At 46.3% G+C, this 17,937-nt stretch overlaps 1 protein-coding gene across 1 annotated transcript in view; it reads right to left on the reverse strand.

Moving 5' to 3' along the window:
• Window positions 1-17,937, reverse strand: part of LOC146801737 (uncharacterized) — a 103,422-nt gene that overhangs the window by 4,975 nt on the left and 80,510 nt on the right. Inside the window, exon 10 of the mRNA XM_085621214.1 lies at window positions 1,049-1,247. Coding sequence (XP_085477340.1) covers window positions 1,049-1,247 — 199 coding nt within the window. The remainder of the gene's footprint in view (window positions 1-1,048; window positions 1,248-17,937) is intronic.

Consider the following 17,937-nt stretch of genomic DNA (forward strand, 5'->3'; position numbering starts at 1 on the left):
GAAACACAAGAAGTGCCATGCTCCCTGGACCAGTAAACCAGTATAAGATACACGATGGCACTCTTGAAAGTCCTACACAGAACCTCCCAGCCCAGAGGAACACCTTCCGAAAACCCTCACGGTCCCCACATGAAGGTCGAAACACGTCGGCACCCCTCACACTGAGGCAAAGGGTTTCCCTGTTTAAAACTGTACAGATCCTAAAAGATTTTTATCTAAGCTGGATTTAGACAGCTTAGTCTCGGACTTTGACAGGTTCTCCCTGACCTCATCACTTTGGACCTAGGAATTACCACAGTACAGAGGTCGAATAAACTAATAATACCCGATACTTTGTAAATATAGTAGGACTATCTAAGGTATTCAGATGAAGATGCATGAACTTGATTGTTCAAGAGGTATATGTTCATTGCTTTGTCAAATCCTAGATACAGCATTACTCGAAGAGACAGTGCAAGCGCTGCCTAGGCGAGACCTAAAAAGGGTCAGATCACTCCAATTTAGCTTTTTAGTACAATTGTGCGCTCAACATTAAAGAGATCTCAACTCTATCCATTCAAGTGATTCCCCAAGCTCTAAGGGTACTGAAATTCCTTCTTCTCGGTTTTGTAACATATATATTTTTACGTATTTGACAGTGTTCGAACTACCTTCAAGGATCAGCACACAATGCAGAGAATATGTAGTAAGTAGCAGCTGTGAAATGGTCTCTAATACTAGCATGAAAAATGGAGGCAATAATTGGGGTGCAGAAGGCCTCTCACACCCTTATGCTCCAGTAAACTAATGATAGCTACACTTTTAACAATTGAGTCCCAGGAAGAACAAGATATTTGAAAAGAATAATATGTTTTTGATCAAGCCAAGCTAGGATTACAAACCTTTTCTCCAGGCTCCATGATCAGTTGCTTAGACACTAGTCCAGTCCTTGACCAATCTCCTCTGGAGTTAATATGCACACAGCAAAATATCATACATCTTTTGCAATGTCTGTATGTGTTGTGTGATTTTTGTGTACCAATTGGAAATATTGTTGCATATCACTTACATTTCACTGTGACTTCTATATCATTAGCCAGTGTGGCCTTCACCACCTCACTCAAGGCTATTTGAACCTCGCCTGCATTGACGGGCAGCGTTCCATCCATCAGAGAGAGGAAGTAGATCTGCACGCTCCCGGGCCGGAAACCAACCATTGTAATGTCAAAACTATCATCTTTGAGTTTAGCCCTCATTGATGAGACAATCTGCAAGAAAGTTCTCAAAGTTAGTTCTGAAATCATATCTGGTGAAAATAATAATAAAAACCCACTTTTGGAATTTTGGGGGCGAACTCTTCCATGCACAAGAGAAAGATAATGACACAATTTCACCAATGATGACTCGACACCTACCTTCATGCAATGGCTTCTGTCTGGAGTAAGAAAGCTCTGTCAGCTAAATATAAATTATATTGTTATATATGGCTCACAGAGAGCCATTGTTATGAATGACTGGATTCTAAATCCAAAAAGTCAATGCTATGACGTAGCAATAGTGGGTAACAGAACTTGTAACTCACTGTTACTTCATTGAAAAAAAAATCCGGGCTGCTCTACGTGGCTCTGTGACAACCTGAGAGAGCAGCGCTAGGCAGCTGGGAGCAACCCGTCTGCAGGAGCGGGAAGGCACTGAGAGTGGTGAAGGGGAATGGCAGGAGGGTATGTATTTTTCTTTTAAATTAGGGACAGGGAGAACTGGTCACCTTATGTATAACTCCTTCTATTACTACTCTGGACCGTCATAGCAGTTGAAAGAAGAGTAAAATGATTTTGGGGGCCATATATAACATAACATTATAGATGGGTAAAAAGTTAATCACCTGGATGTCTTTCACCTCTGGTTTTGAGTAGCATCATACACACTCCCAGCTTTGCACCTGTTGTCTATTAGATATCTCCCAGAACCCCTTGGTGAAAAACCTCCCGGCAAGTCACTGTTACCCATCTATAATTTTATGTATAAGAAGAGACAGATTGCCAATCTTTGTACAGGGTTTGAATGCAGCATGTCCTCTAATCCAGATGAGTAGACATTCAATCATAGTCTTGCACTAATGCACATTTATTTTGGCATTCTTACAGTGGACTCCCTCCATTATGCAAATGGGACAAAATGGCTAATTCATAATATGAAGCACAAGGTATGATGGTCCTACCACATGATTCTAGCTCTGTCAGCAATCACACAGGATCATGTCTAACTCTAACCCCTTTCCCAGGACCCCAACACAGCCCCTGCATCACAGAGGGGACCCAACACTTCAGGGAACCCCAGCCCTTCTGGGGGTCCCCATTTTGCCCAACGCCAATGAATATCTGTTAGATATGGGAGACTCAATGGCCCGCCTCATGTTCTGTTGGGGGGCCCCATCAGTTCACATTACTCCACTACCGTTTCTTTCCAGATGCATTTTGAGTCATAACCAACAAGTTCATTTGGCCTCTAGAGCTAGAAGAGGGCTGGCGCATTGAACCATATTAGGCACATGAGAAACAGCATGAAATGAACATGTCACCTGGAGCTGGGGGAAGCAGGGAAGACGTTAGGGGAGATCTACGAGGAGATATTGATAGGGGGCGGAACAGCGTAATCAGAGGCAGTGAATGGGTCACAGAACACTTTGTGTAAAAATAAAGAGGGCAGCGCTGTGTGAAAAGGGTTTCCAGGAATAAAGTTGAGATAAAACAATTTGTAACTGCCAGTTGAATGTTTTAATTTAGAATTGTATTGACTATCTAAATCTCAATGAGTTACATGAGTGTATTGCTGCTCTTGTAATGGTTTTTTTTAACTACACAATACAGTTTATTTTGCTCTAAAAAACATTCTGATTACACTGTTCCCTCGTAAACTTGACATACCATAGAATTATATTTGTAAAACACTCTATCAACATTTACCATGTATACGTAGTTGTGCTGAAGATTATATGACTGACTATTCTCCCATCTTGGGCACTAAACAACTAAAACACCTGCGCATTAGCAGTAAAAAACATATAGCATTTGAGGAACAACTACTTCTAGTTATCTAATATCTAAGGGCGTTTAATATTTTTTTAAACTATGGTCAGTTAAATGTTTCATTCTTACTAACCAAAAAAATGAGGGATGGAATTCTTGATGTAAGATCAGCTGGGTAATTGCTCAGAGCCAGTTTCCAGTCCGTCATCTCTTTTGCTCACTGTGTCATTGCAGAGGGACTTGGTGTGGACAGACATAGGCCCTTACTCGCTGTCCCATAACACTCAAGATGCACCTCACTGATGAGGCTCAACAAGACCGAAACCTGGATAGGGTTGCTAGCTCCCCATTCATTAACGACATCGCCTGGCAGATAGGGCCGCACATTTCCTATTGGAGCATGACAAAAGCTCACTAGCAAAAAGCCGAGGCCTGTCTGGAATGCAGCAGTGGGCATACAAATCATGGAATGGAATGTGACCCATAGTAACTACAACTAACTGGGATGAATTCATGTATTCCATCCATCACCTGATTCTTATTCAGGAAAAACAGGGCTGGTACCTCCTTGCACTGGTATCATGTATTGCACAGTTCCTTTTCTTACATTGTGTTAAAACTCAGCCATGTACCTAAATGCTGCAAATGATAGGTGTCACTACTACAAGTTGTAATGACGCTCTCATTACACTTTGAGGGATGGTTTGGCCCTGCTGAGGTTTGAATGTGTTACTAAAGCTGCTCGTGTATTTCTGCGGTTGACGCTGTTCCGGACAGGTACACTTGCAGGTAATAAAGATTAGTTTGACAACGAGGAATTCCTAGTTTATTCTGATCTCCATAATGTATAAAAATGTCCTAAGGTTCAAAACAAGTATTAAAACCAGTCATTCCAAGTTTATTGTGTTGCCAAGAATGTAAGTAAACTGTGCTAGGGTTCTAAACTAGTTGTAGAACCAGTATTTCCTAGTTTATTTTCTTGTCATAATGTGGTTGCTAGCAGTAGTAGCAGTACAAATGCTACTGCAAACATTCAGAGAATATTGACAAATAGCAGTGAGAGAGAGAATAACACTAAGATGAGGAGGACATTGCAAAAGATTCCAGAGTATTACAGATGAGCCACAGGTACAAATAGTATTTCATAGGTTAAGGATGGGAGAATTACTATAAGCTAGCCCATGATGCCCAAGCAACGTTCAGCTATTTTATGAAATTAAAGACTTCCTCATTTGAGTGGTGCCAGGTACTTTTGTTATGACTAATAACACGGCTACCCACAAATCGTACTAATCATAATATTGCAGATAACTACCCAATGGAAAACGGCTAACTTGATCACCCTAATAGTGTAGGGAATGTCCAGATATGGGTCCCATGGCTTGCTTTGCCAAGCTGCACCAGACTGCACCATCAAACTTAGGCAAAAAAGGCAGAAATTTGACTTTTTGTATTTGTTCTTCTGTACTGAGAGGATTCAGTGTAGTATTTAGGTTTAATTGCCACTTTTGAATAAGGACTTTTACAGTTTATCATATGGTTGGTTCTTCTCTGCATTGGCACAATGAACTACAACAATGGACTAGCATGCAAACTAGAATGATTACCACTGTCTGAAAATAATTTGTACATTTTATCTATCACATTTAGCATTTCTCAGGTACTAGTCCTACGTGGGATGAGTATGCCTAGACATGGGTCCACAGCACATTGTGCACCTTACTGCAGGGGCCTGAAAAGGCTAGAATGTTACTCAGCAACTTCCTCCAGTAACCATACATATAGGACGTGAACTAGCAGTAGGACAGTACTATTCTTTTTGGACAGGACTAAGACTGCATATCTTTAGTCCCTGTCCATGTCTGCATTGTGAGCAAAAGATAATGGTCCAGAATGTGGTCCAGAATAAGTATCCGTGGCTGAGATTAATTTAAGAATTCCCTCATCACTTTTGTTTTTCTCAAGTGGGACAGAGCCTCACAGCATCATGTTCCATTGCCAAAGCATCTCCGCGGCTGTTTCCGTTAATCTACATAGGACTAACAGTAAGATTGTCACATTGTGGCCAGAACAAAGAAGATTTACATATGGTTGATCTCTGTCTGACACAAAAGGCAAAGGAAGTATGGACTAGTGTGTGGCCCACAGTAATAACCACAGGTGTCTCCTAGTTGCAACCTGTGTGGAACAATTGGCACATATGTTTTCAGAGGTGTTGTTGCAATACATTAAAGGGCATATTTATGAGAGGCTTGGATTACATTTGCACCACGGAAGGAGGTACATGCGTGACAAAAGCCTCTAAATCAAGGTTATATAGCCACGCAAGCCACTTTGCGTGGATTTGAATGGCTTAAAAAATCTAGAGTAAAGCAGTGCAGAGCAAATCGCTGCGTTGTCTTACTCTGCATATGGGGAGATGTTGCGTTGGGTGTTCCCAAGCAACTCCCATGGTTTACAAGGACTTGTAAAACTGGGAATGTGCCCAATCCTATGCCTCCCCAGGTGAGACATAACGAGGAGAAATATCTTTATTTCTCCTTTTTTTTCCCTCTTTCTACGTGTGCTGCATCCTGCAGCACAAGCAGAAAGAGGAAAAAGCCTTTCAGGATTCTTTTTGTCCAGGAAGGTGCCCCTTACAATCCTACATGCAACAGAGGCACCCTTGCACCAAGATGCAAGGGTGCTTGCACTGGTGCTAGGTTGCCAAAATGGAGTTAGTGCAAGGGGAAAGGTCCGAAACACGCTGCATTGGATAAATACAGTGCATTCCTGCCCTTTCCTTGTGACAGAGGGCAGCGCAGCAAGGTGACTTGCTGTGCTGCCCTGTGCCACTAAACTCGTAAATATGCTCCTAACTCTATAAGCCACTCCTTTAGGGAGGACACAGGACAGCAAATCACCACCCTTCTTTTTTCCAGCAACAGAGAAGCGCTGGTCAACTGTTGGTATCTTTTTGGCAAATCCCAGCAATTCCATGAGGTTGTGGTACTTCTATCATTTCTGACAAAGAGTTGAATATTTGGCAGGAGTAGTCCGCTACTGAAAGACATGTCTTTGCCAGGTGCAGAAAATCTGACTCAGGGTGGTTATAATGGATGCATTTCTGATCCACCTCTAAACCGAAGGATAGCAGTTTTGTTATTTGATGATACATCTTTTGCTTACCATCAACAGTGGCACTGTTGCTCATTAGATCATCAATCAACAGTTTTCCTAAATCTGTTGGTGTTACCTAGTTGTTGTACCTAGTTGTTGTACAGCCTAGAGACAATAACACATGATATGGAAGTGATATTCAAACAAGAAAGCACCATCATTATTGGCAGTCTTTTCAAGAAAGAGGGTTAGCAGGGCTGTAGTGAGTCCAAAAGTCTGTAATTCAAAAACACGTCAAATGTTTTTGTGTCATCCATCTTCTTAAAATGATCACAGGACATACAAAAATGCCTATGGATACAGATCTATCATTTTAGTTAACATTAGAACAAGTAGACTTGTAGACAGGGATTATGAAGCACTGAAGGCTCACAAGAGTAAACTGTATCCTGGCCCAAACTAACAGCCTACTAGTGCCATCCCAGTGTTGTGTAAGCTACCATGTTTACCTGATTTAAACGTCTCAGCAGTGGCTTAGCCAGCACAGGGTTCAGCAGGACAGGAACACCATATTTGCCTCCTCTGCCACATGTGGAGGCCAATGTTCAGTATAATACCAAATATAGTAGTATTGGGTTTACACTACCCAGATGTACTTTTCAAAGTTGGGAATGGAGAACTTTAACCTTCTCATACAGCAGGGCCATGGTTTCCCAGATTAGGGGAGCTTGTTTACCTGTCCATACAAATTTTATGGGTATTGAGCGTGATGTTTTAAAGAAGGGGCATTCGCCCCTCACAAAGCCATCTCCCAAGGAGCCTCATAAAGCACAGTCAGTCAATCTCATCAATATCTGTGGATATTTCCATGTAGGAGTGCTCTAAACAATGTTTTGGGCCCTTCAATACATTGGTTTTAAGAAACTTCATTTGCTCCAGAGGATCTGTGAAAAGGTGTGTTTTCTCCTAGAAAGTAAACTTCAGTCTGGCAGGGTGTATCATTGTGCAGTCAAGCTGTTGAAGCTTCCACTTCATTGTTGTGAAGTTGATTCTTGCTTCCTGAACCGTGACTTGGAAGTCTGGACAAATCAAGATGACCACATCTTCATATCTGAAGATGTCTTTTCTCCCTCACTATGTGCAGCACTGCATCCTAGCCTCTGTAGTTCACTATATTGTCAACTCACAGGCCAATGAAATGTGCCCGCTCTCTACTATGAACAAAACAAATAGATGTGACGTATCAAAAATCTATGTAATGTGCTTCTCAAAATAAGTTTCCATTCTAACTGCATTTGTGGACCCTGGGGTTCCCAATATGTGTATGTTATTCCTATGGGACCCTACCTTCATTCTTTATTCTTCAAGTCTTCATTCTTCAAGACCATATAGAATGCCATAGTCGGACTCGTCCTGGATCTCCCTAGATCTCCCTAGACGAACCCACATAACCCTCTGCCTCAGGTAACTTCACTGGCTCCCTGTACAGAAAAGATGCCTATTCAATCTCCTGGCCCATGCATCCAAGGCCCTACACAACTGCGGACCCATCTACTTGAACCAACGCCTGAACTTCCATCCACCCACCAGGCACACCTCCACTCCACATCCCTTTCTCTATCCCTCACCCTCCGCATCTGACGTAGCAGATGCAGAGGTCCTACCTAGCAGCGAAGACATGTAACAAGCTAGCCTTTCATCTACAAACTTTCCCATCTCATCCAGAGTTCCAAAAGTCCCTGAAGTCCTGGCTATTCTTCATTGGCAGTAGTGTAATTCCCATGTCAGAGATACTTCTGAGTTGTCTATTCACTTTTCTTGCTTATCTAATCACTCGGTCATATGGCCCATGCATGCTGTCAGAGTGTCTAATTAGATTAATCATTATGTTAGCCCTACTGCATGTCCAGCAAAATAGCTTTGACTTCCGCCTCCTTTGTTCTCTCTACCTGTTGTCTAAATTCAGATTCTCATCTTTCATCAGTCCCCTTGTGTGATATGGAAGGTTTTTGTCAGGTCAAATAATAATCTTTGGTGATCATCCTTCCCCATCATGCCCTCTCACTACTGCTAAGCTTTTAGGTTAGGATCTGATGTGTCATAACATCTGCAGGTTGACAAGAGGATCTGTGGGTGACATCGTTGGCAATAGCATTTGGTCACTCTTTACTGGGCACCCTAAGGGCACCTGGTTTCACCATAGATTTGGGATCACATCAGTGCATTCCAAAGGACCGTATTTGTTACATCCTGGGTCTGCAGTCCGGCCAGCTCTCAGCACAATCCAGGGGAAGCCCATGAAAAAACAGAGTCTCTGTATGTAAGACACTCAAAGTCAGTTAAGAAGAGGTTGATGGACAGTCCAGATCAAGCCCAGGGCACCCAGTCAAATGCTGGGCCCTCCTTTTCTCATAGAATCCCTGACCCCATCTTCTTATGTGAAGTAGTCAAATGGTCTGATTTATAATTTGGCGGATGGAGTAATCTCTGTTTGCATGGCAGACGACTTAACATTTCCCAGGCCTAGACTAGTTCACCTACCAAATATGACTGTCAAGCTGGCAGTAATTTCTAAAGCATTGCCAGGAACCGCCGTCACAGCGGTTTCTGTCAATGCTTTTTGAAGTTCAGTGCATGGCTTCGTCAACACAAAGAAAATCCCGCAGCGGATTTAGCAGTTTTCACTGCCCCTTCCTGCCAGGGTTTTCTTGGTGGTGATGTGCAGTGAAAACTGCCCTCTAATTTCACCCATCTAAATTAATTACTTACTCACTTATGCCTACTAACCTGGGGTATAGGTCATCAGCCAGGACTCTATAGTCATCTTGGTCCAAGGTTTTTTTTTTATCTGACTCCAGGTGTAATCCATCAGCCTTAAGGCCTCTATGTCAGGTGTTTCCTGGCCTTCCTCTTTTCCTTTTCCTTTGAGGGTTCCAAGTGTGGGCTTGCCTAGTGGTGTTTGATGCAAGCTTGTGGAGGGTGTGACTTATCCAGCTCCAGCGTCTTTTCATGGTTTCTTTATAAACAGGGAGTTGGGAAATCTACTGCCATAGGTCGTTGTTGCTGATAGTGTTTGGCCAGTGGATTTGGGGCTGTTTCCTCAGACAGATGTCGATGAAGGTCCGGACTTTGTTTTTGGGCACTGTTGTTCTCCAAGTTTCTGCTTCATACAGAAGGACCAGTTTTCCATTGGTGTTAAAAAGCTTGATCTTGTTTTGGAGCGTTAGGTCCTTAGAGCTCAAGGTCTTCTTTGGATGAATGAAGGCAGCCCTTACTTTGCCGATTCTTGCCTTGACATCAGCATCTGTGCCACCCTGCTTGTCTATGACACTGCACAGATAGGTGAAGGGCTCAACCTCTCCATGAGCATCGCCTTAAAGAGTGACTTGAGCTTTCAGGATCTTTGTGTTCCCCTTGCGAATATTGAGGCCAAGTTGTGATGCTGTAACTGCTACTTTGTCAGTCTTCTCTTACCTCCTGGTCAGAGACCTGCTTTTCCCCAGCAGCTCCTCTGTCAAGTGCCTCCGCTCCGGACCTCTTGCTCTGGGCGCTGCCGCTCAGGTAGGTGTTGAGGCCCTCCTCCACCCGCATGCTCCTGCCTGCGCCTCATCCCTGGTGGTCAAGTGGGAGAGCCTTGCTCTTCTGCTGGCCGCTGTTGTCTGAGTCCGTCCTTGTGCCACTTTTCAGTTTTTTGTCTCTTTTGTGCCCATGTCTGTCTTTGTGCCACTTTTCTGTTTTTTGTCTCTTTTGTGCCCGTGTCTGTCTCTGTGTCATTTTCTGTTATTCTGTCCCCCTTGTGCCCGTTTTCTGCCTCCTCTCTGTACTTTATTGTGCCTGTAATTGTACATGTTCCTCTCCTTAGCATTCCTGTCCTGTGCCCTTCCTGCCGCTGCTGCCCCCACGGCCTTTCCTGCCGCTGTTGCCCCCGCAGCCCCTTCCTCCCTGCCGGTTCCTGCCTCGCAACTGCGCTTCCCTCTCCCCTACTTAATGGCAGCCGCTGCACGGCCACACCATTGGCGAGCCCAAGGCAAACACATCTGCACCCGTCCGCGACCTGGCCAGCGCCAGGAACCCTGGATCTATGACCTTCCACCGCTAAAACTCCGCTGCCTTCCTCGCAGTCAACCCCGGAAGAAACAACAACTGCCAGAGATCAACACGGAACACCACCCACGGCCAGTTCTCCTGCCGACACTGCCAACAATCCTTCACCATCAACAGCCCCCCCACCACAGCTGAGCCCACGACGGACGCCAGCACCACCAAAGTCCAATCGTGCATACTCCTCAATGTGCGCTCCCTCCACAGACATGCCACAGAGATCTGGGACCTACTCGACACCCTCTCGCCAGATGTCGTCTTCTTCACGGAAATATGAACCAACACCACCTCCGCCCCTGACATCGCCACCGCCATCCCCAACGGATACAAGATCCAAACAAAAGACTGCCCCCACCGCCCAGGAGGAGGACTGGCCATCGCACACAAGAGCTCCCTCCGACTCTCCACCTCCGGCACGAGCGACCCCCTATCCAACACAGAGCACCTTCACTTCCAGATCCAAACCAGCCCCAGAACCATGCTGCACTGGACCCTCATCTACAGACCCCCCGGGCCTGGTGCCTCTTACGCCACCACCATTGAAAACCTCGTCGTACCCCACGTAATCGCTTCCACGGACTACATTCTCATCTGAGACCTGAACTTCCATCTCGTCAACCGCAGTGACCCTGACTCCACCACCCTCCTTGACAACCTCAACTCGGAGAAGACAGAGGTCCTCATCCTTGGACCCTCCTCCACCGCCTGGGACAACACCTGGTGGCCTTCCACCCTCAGAAACCCACCCACTCCAACAGATCATGCACGAAACCTCGGCATCATCCTAGACTCCTCCCTCACCATGACCCACCAGATCAACGCTGTCGCCACCACCTGCTACAACTCCCTCCGCATCCTCCGCAAGACCTTCAAGTGGATCCCCCCCGAATGCAGAAAGATCGTCACCTACGCACTCATAACCAACAGACTGGACTACGGCAACGTCCTCTATGCCGGAATCAACAGACCCCTGCTACACAAGCTCCAAACCATCCAGAACCCTATGACACGAGCACATGACCCAGAACCTACAAGACCTCCACTGGCTCCCCGTCAAGAAGAGAGTAACCTTGAAGCTACTCACCCACGCCTAAAAATCACTCCCCAACATCGGACCCAAATACATCAACCAGAGAGTATCCTTCCACGTACCCAAAAGAAACCTCCGCTCCACTGATCTTGCCCTGGTGAGACCCCACGCATCCGTAGAACCAGAGATGGCGGAAGAGCCTTCTCCTACGTCACAGCAAAGGCATGGAATGAGCTCCTAGTCAACATCAGATGCTCCCCTACTCTGCACAAGACCTGGCTCTTTGACTGATCCGGAGCTGCACACCCCCCAGCACCTTGAGACCCTCACGGGTGAGTAGCGCGCTCTCTAAATCCCTGATTGATTGAATGATTACATCTGCAGCTAGGTATAGGAGAGTAGGGCCAGGTCATCTGCAAAGTCCAGGTCGTCGAGCTGCTTCCATGGTGTCCACTGGATCCCATTTCCTTTCCTTGCTGTGGATGTCTCCATGATCCAGTCTATGGCCAGAGGAAGAGAAAAGGCGAGAACAAACAAACCTGGTGGACTCTTATCATTAATTTGAAGGCTTCCTTGATCTGTCCTCTATGGATTACCTTGCAGATCATTCCCTCATAAGAGTTCCTGATGATTCTTATGTGTTTATCTGGCACACCGTAGTGATGGAGGAGTTTCCAAAGGGTCTCTTTGTCCATGCTCTGAAATGCCTTCTCATAGTCGATGAAGTTGACATAGAGGGGAGAGTTTTATTTCATCGACTACTCACTGATGATGTGCAGTGTTGCAATCTAGTTTGTGCAGGTTCTTTCTTTGTGAAAGATGGCTTGCTGATCTTGTAACTGAGTGTCAACGTATTGCTTCATTCTGTTCAGGATGACTGTTGAACACTTTGCCTGGGGTTGATAGAAGAGTTATGCCTTTGTAGTTTGCGCAGTTGCTCAGGTGACCTTTTGGGGGGATTTTGATCAGATATCCCTCCTTTCCGTCTGATGGCACCTTTTCCTTTTTCCAGATCCTTCCAAACGTGGGGTAGAGCATGCCTACTGATGTTTCAATGTCTGCCTTCAGTGGCTCTGCGAGAATGTTGTCAGGTCTTGCTGCCTTCCCATTGACCAGATGTTTGATGGCTTGCCGTAATTCTTCCTTGGTTGGTCTGCTGCAGTTGATTGGCAAGTCCTTGTCAGCTGGCTGTATGTTTGATGAAGACTGCAGCACCCATCTTCTTTGTTGGCCTTCGTTACCCATGATTATCATCCCAGCTTTATCCTTGATAGGTCTTTCTGGCATGCTATATCTGCAGAAGAATTTCCTTGTTATGTCAGAGTTCTTTCAAATTTCCACACTTGCTGCTTCCTGGGTTACTGAGGTACGACCCTTGACAAATCTTCGCTTGTCTGCTTTTAAGTTTCTCTTTGCCTCCTTATTGGTTTTAAAAGGGGGTGGTGATGGACGGAGCATCAGAACCAATCAAACACTCACACCCAGTCAACAGATCTGGGTTTGATCCATCACCGTTCTTTAGCCCACTCTGCCACCGCAGTTCAGACATGGCCATATGCAAATCAGTCTGACCCTGTGCCTCATGGGAACAGTCCAGCCCGAACTGATAAGCCATGCCTTCCCTGGACCGGAAACAAGCTACCTAGGACCGGTTTCTGGCATTTCAGCCATCTTCAGCCAGGCTTGCTTGAATCCAGTGGCAAAGTGAGCAAGGGACTCACTCTGAACATAGCCTGCCAACTTATGGCGAACAAAGCGGTACAAAAGGGGGTGGTGATGGACGGAGCATCAGAACCAATCAAACACTCACACCCAGTCAACAGATCTGGGTTTGATCCATCACCGTTCTTTAGCCCACTCTGCCACCCCAGTTCAGACATGGTCATATGCAAATCAGTCTGACCCTGTGACTCATGGGAACAGTCCAGCCCGAACTGCCAAGCCATGCCTTACCTGGACCAGAAACAAGCTACCTAGGACCGGTTTCTGGCATTTCAGCCGTCTTCAGCCACGCTTGCTTGAATCCAGTGGCAAAGTGAGCAAGGGACTCACGTCTGAGCATACCCTGCCAACTTATGGCAAACAAAGCGGTACAAAAGGGGGTGGTGATGGACGGAGCATCAGAACCAATCAAACACTCACACCCAGTCAACAGATCTGGGTTTGATCCATCACCGTTCTTTAGCCCACTCTGCCACCCCAGTTCAGACATGGCCATATGCAAATCAGTCTGACCCTGTGCCTCATGGGAACAGTCCAGCCCGAACTGCTAAGCCATGCCGTCTATTACCACCCCCTTTTGTACTGCTTTGTTCGCCATAAGTTGGCAGGGTATGCTCTGACGTGAGTCCCTTGCTCACTTTGCCACTGGATTCAAGCAAGCCTGGCTGATGGCGGCTGAAATGCCAGAAACCGGTCCAAGGAAGCTTGTTTCTGGTCCAGGGAAGGCATGGCTTGGCAGTTCGGGCTGGACTGTTCCCATGAGGCACAGGGTCAGACTGATTTGCATATGGCCATGTCTGAACTGGGGTGGCAGAGTGGGCTAAAGAATGGTGATGGATCAAACCCAGATCTATTGACTGGGTGTGAGTGTTTGGTTCTGATGCTCCGTCCATCACCACCCCCATTTGTACTGCTTTGTTCGCCATAAGTTGGCAGGGTATGCTCAAACGTGAGTCCCTTGCTCACTTTGCCACTGGATTCAAGCAAGCCTGGCTGAAGACGGCTGAAATGCCAGAAACCGGACCTAGGAAGTTTGTTTCTGGTCCAGGGAAGGCATGGCTTCGCAGTTCGGGCTGGACTGTTCCCATGAGGCACAGGGTCAGACTGATTTGCATATGGCCATGTCTGAACTGGGGTTGCAGAGTGGGCTAAAGAATGGTGATGGATCAAACCCAGATCTGTTGACTGGGTGTGAGTGTTTGATTGGTTCTGATGCTCCGTCCATCACCACCCCCTTTTGTACTGCTTTGTTCGCCATAAGTTGGCAGGGTATGCTCAGACGTGAGTCCCTTGCTCACTTTGCCACTGGATTCAAGCAAGCCTGGCTGAAGACGGCTGAAATGCCAGAAACCGGTCCTAGGAAGCTTGTTTCTGGTCCAGGGAAGACATGGCTTGGCAGTTCGGGCTGGACTGTTCCCATGAGGCACAGGGTCAGACTGATTTGCATATGGCCATGTCTGAACTGGGGTGGCAAAGTGGGCTAAAGAATGGTGATGGATCAAACCCAGATCTGTTGACTGGGTGTGAGTGTTTGATTGGTTCTAATGCTCCGTCCATCACCACCCCCTTTTGTACTGCTTTGTTCGCCATAAGTTGGCAGGGTATGCTCAGACGTGAGTCCCTTGCTCACTTTGCCACTGGTTTCAAGCAAGCCTGGCTGAAGACGGCTGAAATGCCAGAAACCGGTCCTAGGAAGCTTGTTTCTGGTCCAGGGAAGGCATGGCTTGGCAGTTCGGGCTGGACTGTTCCCATGAGGCACAGGGTCAGACTGATTTGCATATGGCCATGTCTGAACTGGGGTGGCAGAGTGGGCTAAAGAATGGTGATGGATCAAACCCAGATCTGTTGACTGGGTGTGAGTGTTTGATTGGTTCTGATGCTCCGTCCATCACCACCCCCTTTTGTACTGCTTTGTTTGCCATAATTTGGCAGGGTATGCTCAGACGTGAGTCCCTTGCTCACTTTGCCACTGGATTCAAGCAAGCCTGGCTGAAGACGGCTGAAATGCCAGAAACCGGTCCTAGGAAGCTTGTTTCTGGTCCAGGGAAGACATGGCTTGGCAGTTCGGGCTGGACTGTTCCCATGAGGCACAGGGTCAGACTGATTTGCAAATGGCCATGTCTGAACTGGGGTGGCAGAGTGGGCTAAAGAATGGTGATGGATCAAACCCAGATCTGTTGACTGGGTGTGAGTGTTTGATTGGTTCTGATGCTCCGTCCATCACCACCCCCTTTTGTACTGCTTTGTTCGCCATAAGTTGGCAGGGTATGTATGCTCAGACGTGAGTCCCTTGCTCACTTTGCCACTGGATTCAAGCAAGCCTGGCTGAAGACGGCTGAAATGCCAGAAACCGGTCCTAGGAAGCTTGTTTCTGGTCCAGGGAAGGCATGGCTTGGCAGTTCGGGCTGGACTGTTCCCATGAGGCACAGGGTCAGACTGATTTGCATATGGCAGTGTCTGAACTGGGGTGGCAGAGTGGGCTAAAGAATGGTGATGGATCAAACCCAGATCTGCTGACTGGGTGTGAGTGTTTGATTGGTTCTGATGCTCCGTCCATCACCACCCCCTTTTGTACTGCTTTGTTCGCCATAAGTTGGCAGGTTATGCTCAGATGTGAGTCCCTTGCTCACTTTGCCACTGGATTCAAACAAGCCTGGCTGAAGACGGCTGAAATGCCAGAAACCGGTCCTAGGAAGCTTGTTTCTGATCCAGGGAAGGCATGGCTTGGCAGTTCGGTCTGGACTGTTTCCATGAGGCACAGGGTCAGACTGATTTGCATATGGCCATGTCTGAACTGGGGTGGCAGAGTGGGCTAAAGAATGGTGATGGATCAAACCCAGATCTGTTGACTGGGTGTGAGTGTTTGATTGGTTCTGATGCTCCGTCCATCACCACCCCCTTTTGTACTGCTTTGTTCGCCATAAGTTGGCAGGGAATGCTCAGACGTGAGTCCCTTGCTCACTTTGCCACTGGATTTAAGCAAGCCTGGCTGAAGACGGCTGAAATGCCAGAAACCGGTCCTAGGAAGCTTGTTTCTGGTCCAGGGAAGGCATGGCTTGGCAGTTCGGGCTGGACTGTTCCCATGAGGCACAGGGTCAGACTGATTTGCATATGGCCGTGTCTGAACTGGGGTGGCAGAGTGGGCTAAAGAATGGTGATGGATCAAACCCAGATCTGTTGACTGGGTGTGAGTGTTTGATTGGTTCTGATGCTCCGTCCATCACCACCCCCTTTTGTACTTCCTTATTGGTTTTGGCATCTTCACCTTGAGCTTCCACTTTTTTACTCTTATTCTGCTGGTGTTGACTGCTGCTTTACTTTACTTTCTAACTTGTATTTTGCAGAGAGCCTCAGTGGAGATCCATTCTTTATGCTGGTGCTTCTTGGGATCCAGTTCCTTCTGGCAGGTTGATGTCACTGTCCCAGCTACAGAAACATTATCCCAATGACATCCTGGCCTTGGGGAGAGAGGAATCTCCTTCACAGAGAACTATACTGTCTTGTGGTGAAAGCCAGAGTTCCCTGGAAGCCACAAACATCCCTTATTTTCTATTGCATGTTTGTTTTTAAGCAGTTACAGATTAACTTCTGGATACAAGTGTTTGTATTCTACCCAGTGTTTCTAATTGAGTGCAGCCCAATATCTTAATTATTTGAAATCAATCCAGTTGCAGAATATTTTAGACATAATGTAAGTACACCATTGCTCATTCCATTTTTGGTGTTGTCTGAATATTTGATCACTGATAAGGCATCACTTTCCAATATATTGTCATCACATAGCTCACTTTAATTGTATAGGAAACCTTCAAGTAAACTGGGATCGGTATGTATGCTTACTATGCAGATTATGTAAAAAAACTGTGGAAATGATTCACAAAGGGCCTCCTCACTCGTGGCGTAGGGCTTGCATATGTGGCGGGGGACCCGCAATCCTGGCGGGACCTCCATAAAGAGAAACTTCAGTGCTGAGGTCTCACCACGAGAGCGGAGGTCCTTTGTGAATCGGGCCCCCATGTCTCCCTTTGGCCACTCACCTGTTTGTCTCCAAGCTCTTTAAATTTGGTACCCGATCACATTACTATAAAGAATTGGGAAGCAACAGTAGAGCCCTATTTCAATAGCTAGTGAAGACAGCAGTCTATCCTGTCGCTAGTTAGGTGGTAATGCCCTCTGATATCAGCATTAATATATGTTATTAGTCTGCATAACAGTATAAGGCCAAACCCAAGGGCAATAGCGTTAAAAGAGCTCATTGTGCGTAGTCAGTAAGTACATTGGTGCAGCTTCCTCTCCTCACCCATTATTCGCAAGCACATATGTCCATTGTCCCATCAGCCTTAAGTCCTAGCTCTATATTCTGACCCAAATAGGAGAAGGCTTATACTGTAGGCAAACAACCATAGTTAATGTCCACAAATAATGCCTAGTGACAGGCTTGGAAGGCCAGGGCTGGCTTTAGAGCTATTGGCACCCAGTGCAAATCATTTTTGGCACCACCCTATGACCACCTCCTGGATTCCCTCATGACCACCAGGCAAAACTGCCTGTCATCTCTCCATAGCCCCTTTGTCACATACATTTCATTTGTTTTTAAGCACTTCGTAAGAATGTATATGTACCTAAGCAAGCACTTTGCAGCAACATTAGGAATAGATAATGAAAGAATGGAGGAAAAAACAGAACGTCCTAATCTATTTTATGCAGTTTGCGTGCAGCTCTTTGATGACAGGTCATAACAGGCACTGTTCTATATTAGGGTTGCATCTCATGAACTGCGGTAACAAAAGGATCTCTGTGACAAAAGCAGTAATCCACTCAGCTATCCACATAAAATACAGATCTGGGATCTGCACAGTACTCGTTCTTTGCAGCAGGCATATCAACCCTCTGCGCTACTTTGTGGCCACTCAAAATTGTCCCTAGACAAATCTCTGATGCCTCTCTCTAGCAGGAATATTAATCACAAGAGTTTTCTTG

The sequence above is a fragment of the Triturus cristatus genome, chromosome 8 (assembly GCF_964204655.1).
Source record: "Triturus cristatus chromosome 8, aTriCri1.1, whole genome shotgun sequence".
Taxonomy (NCBI): Eukaryota; Metazoa; Chordata; class Amphibia; order Caudata; family Salamandridae; genus Triturus; species Triturus cristatus.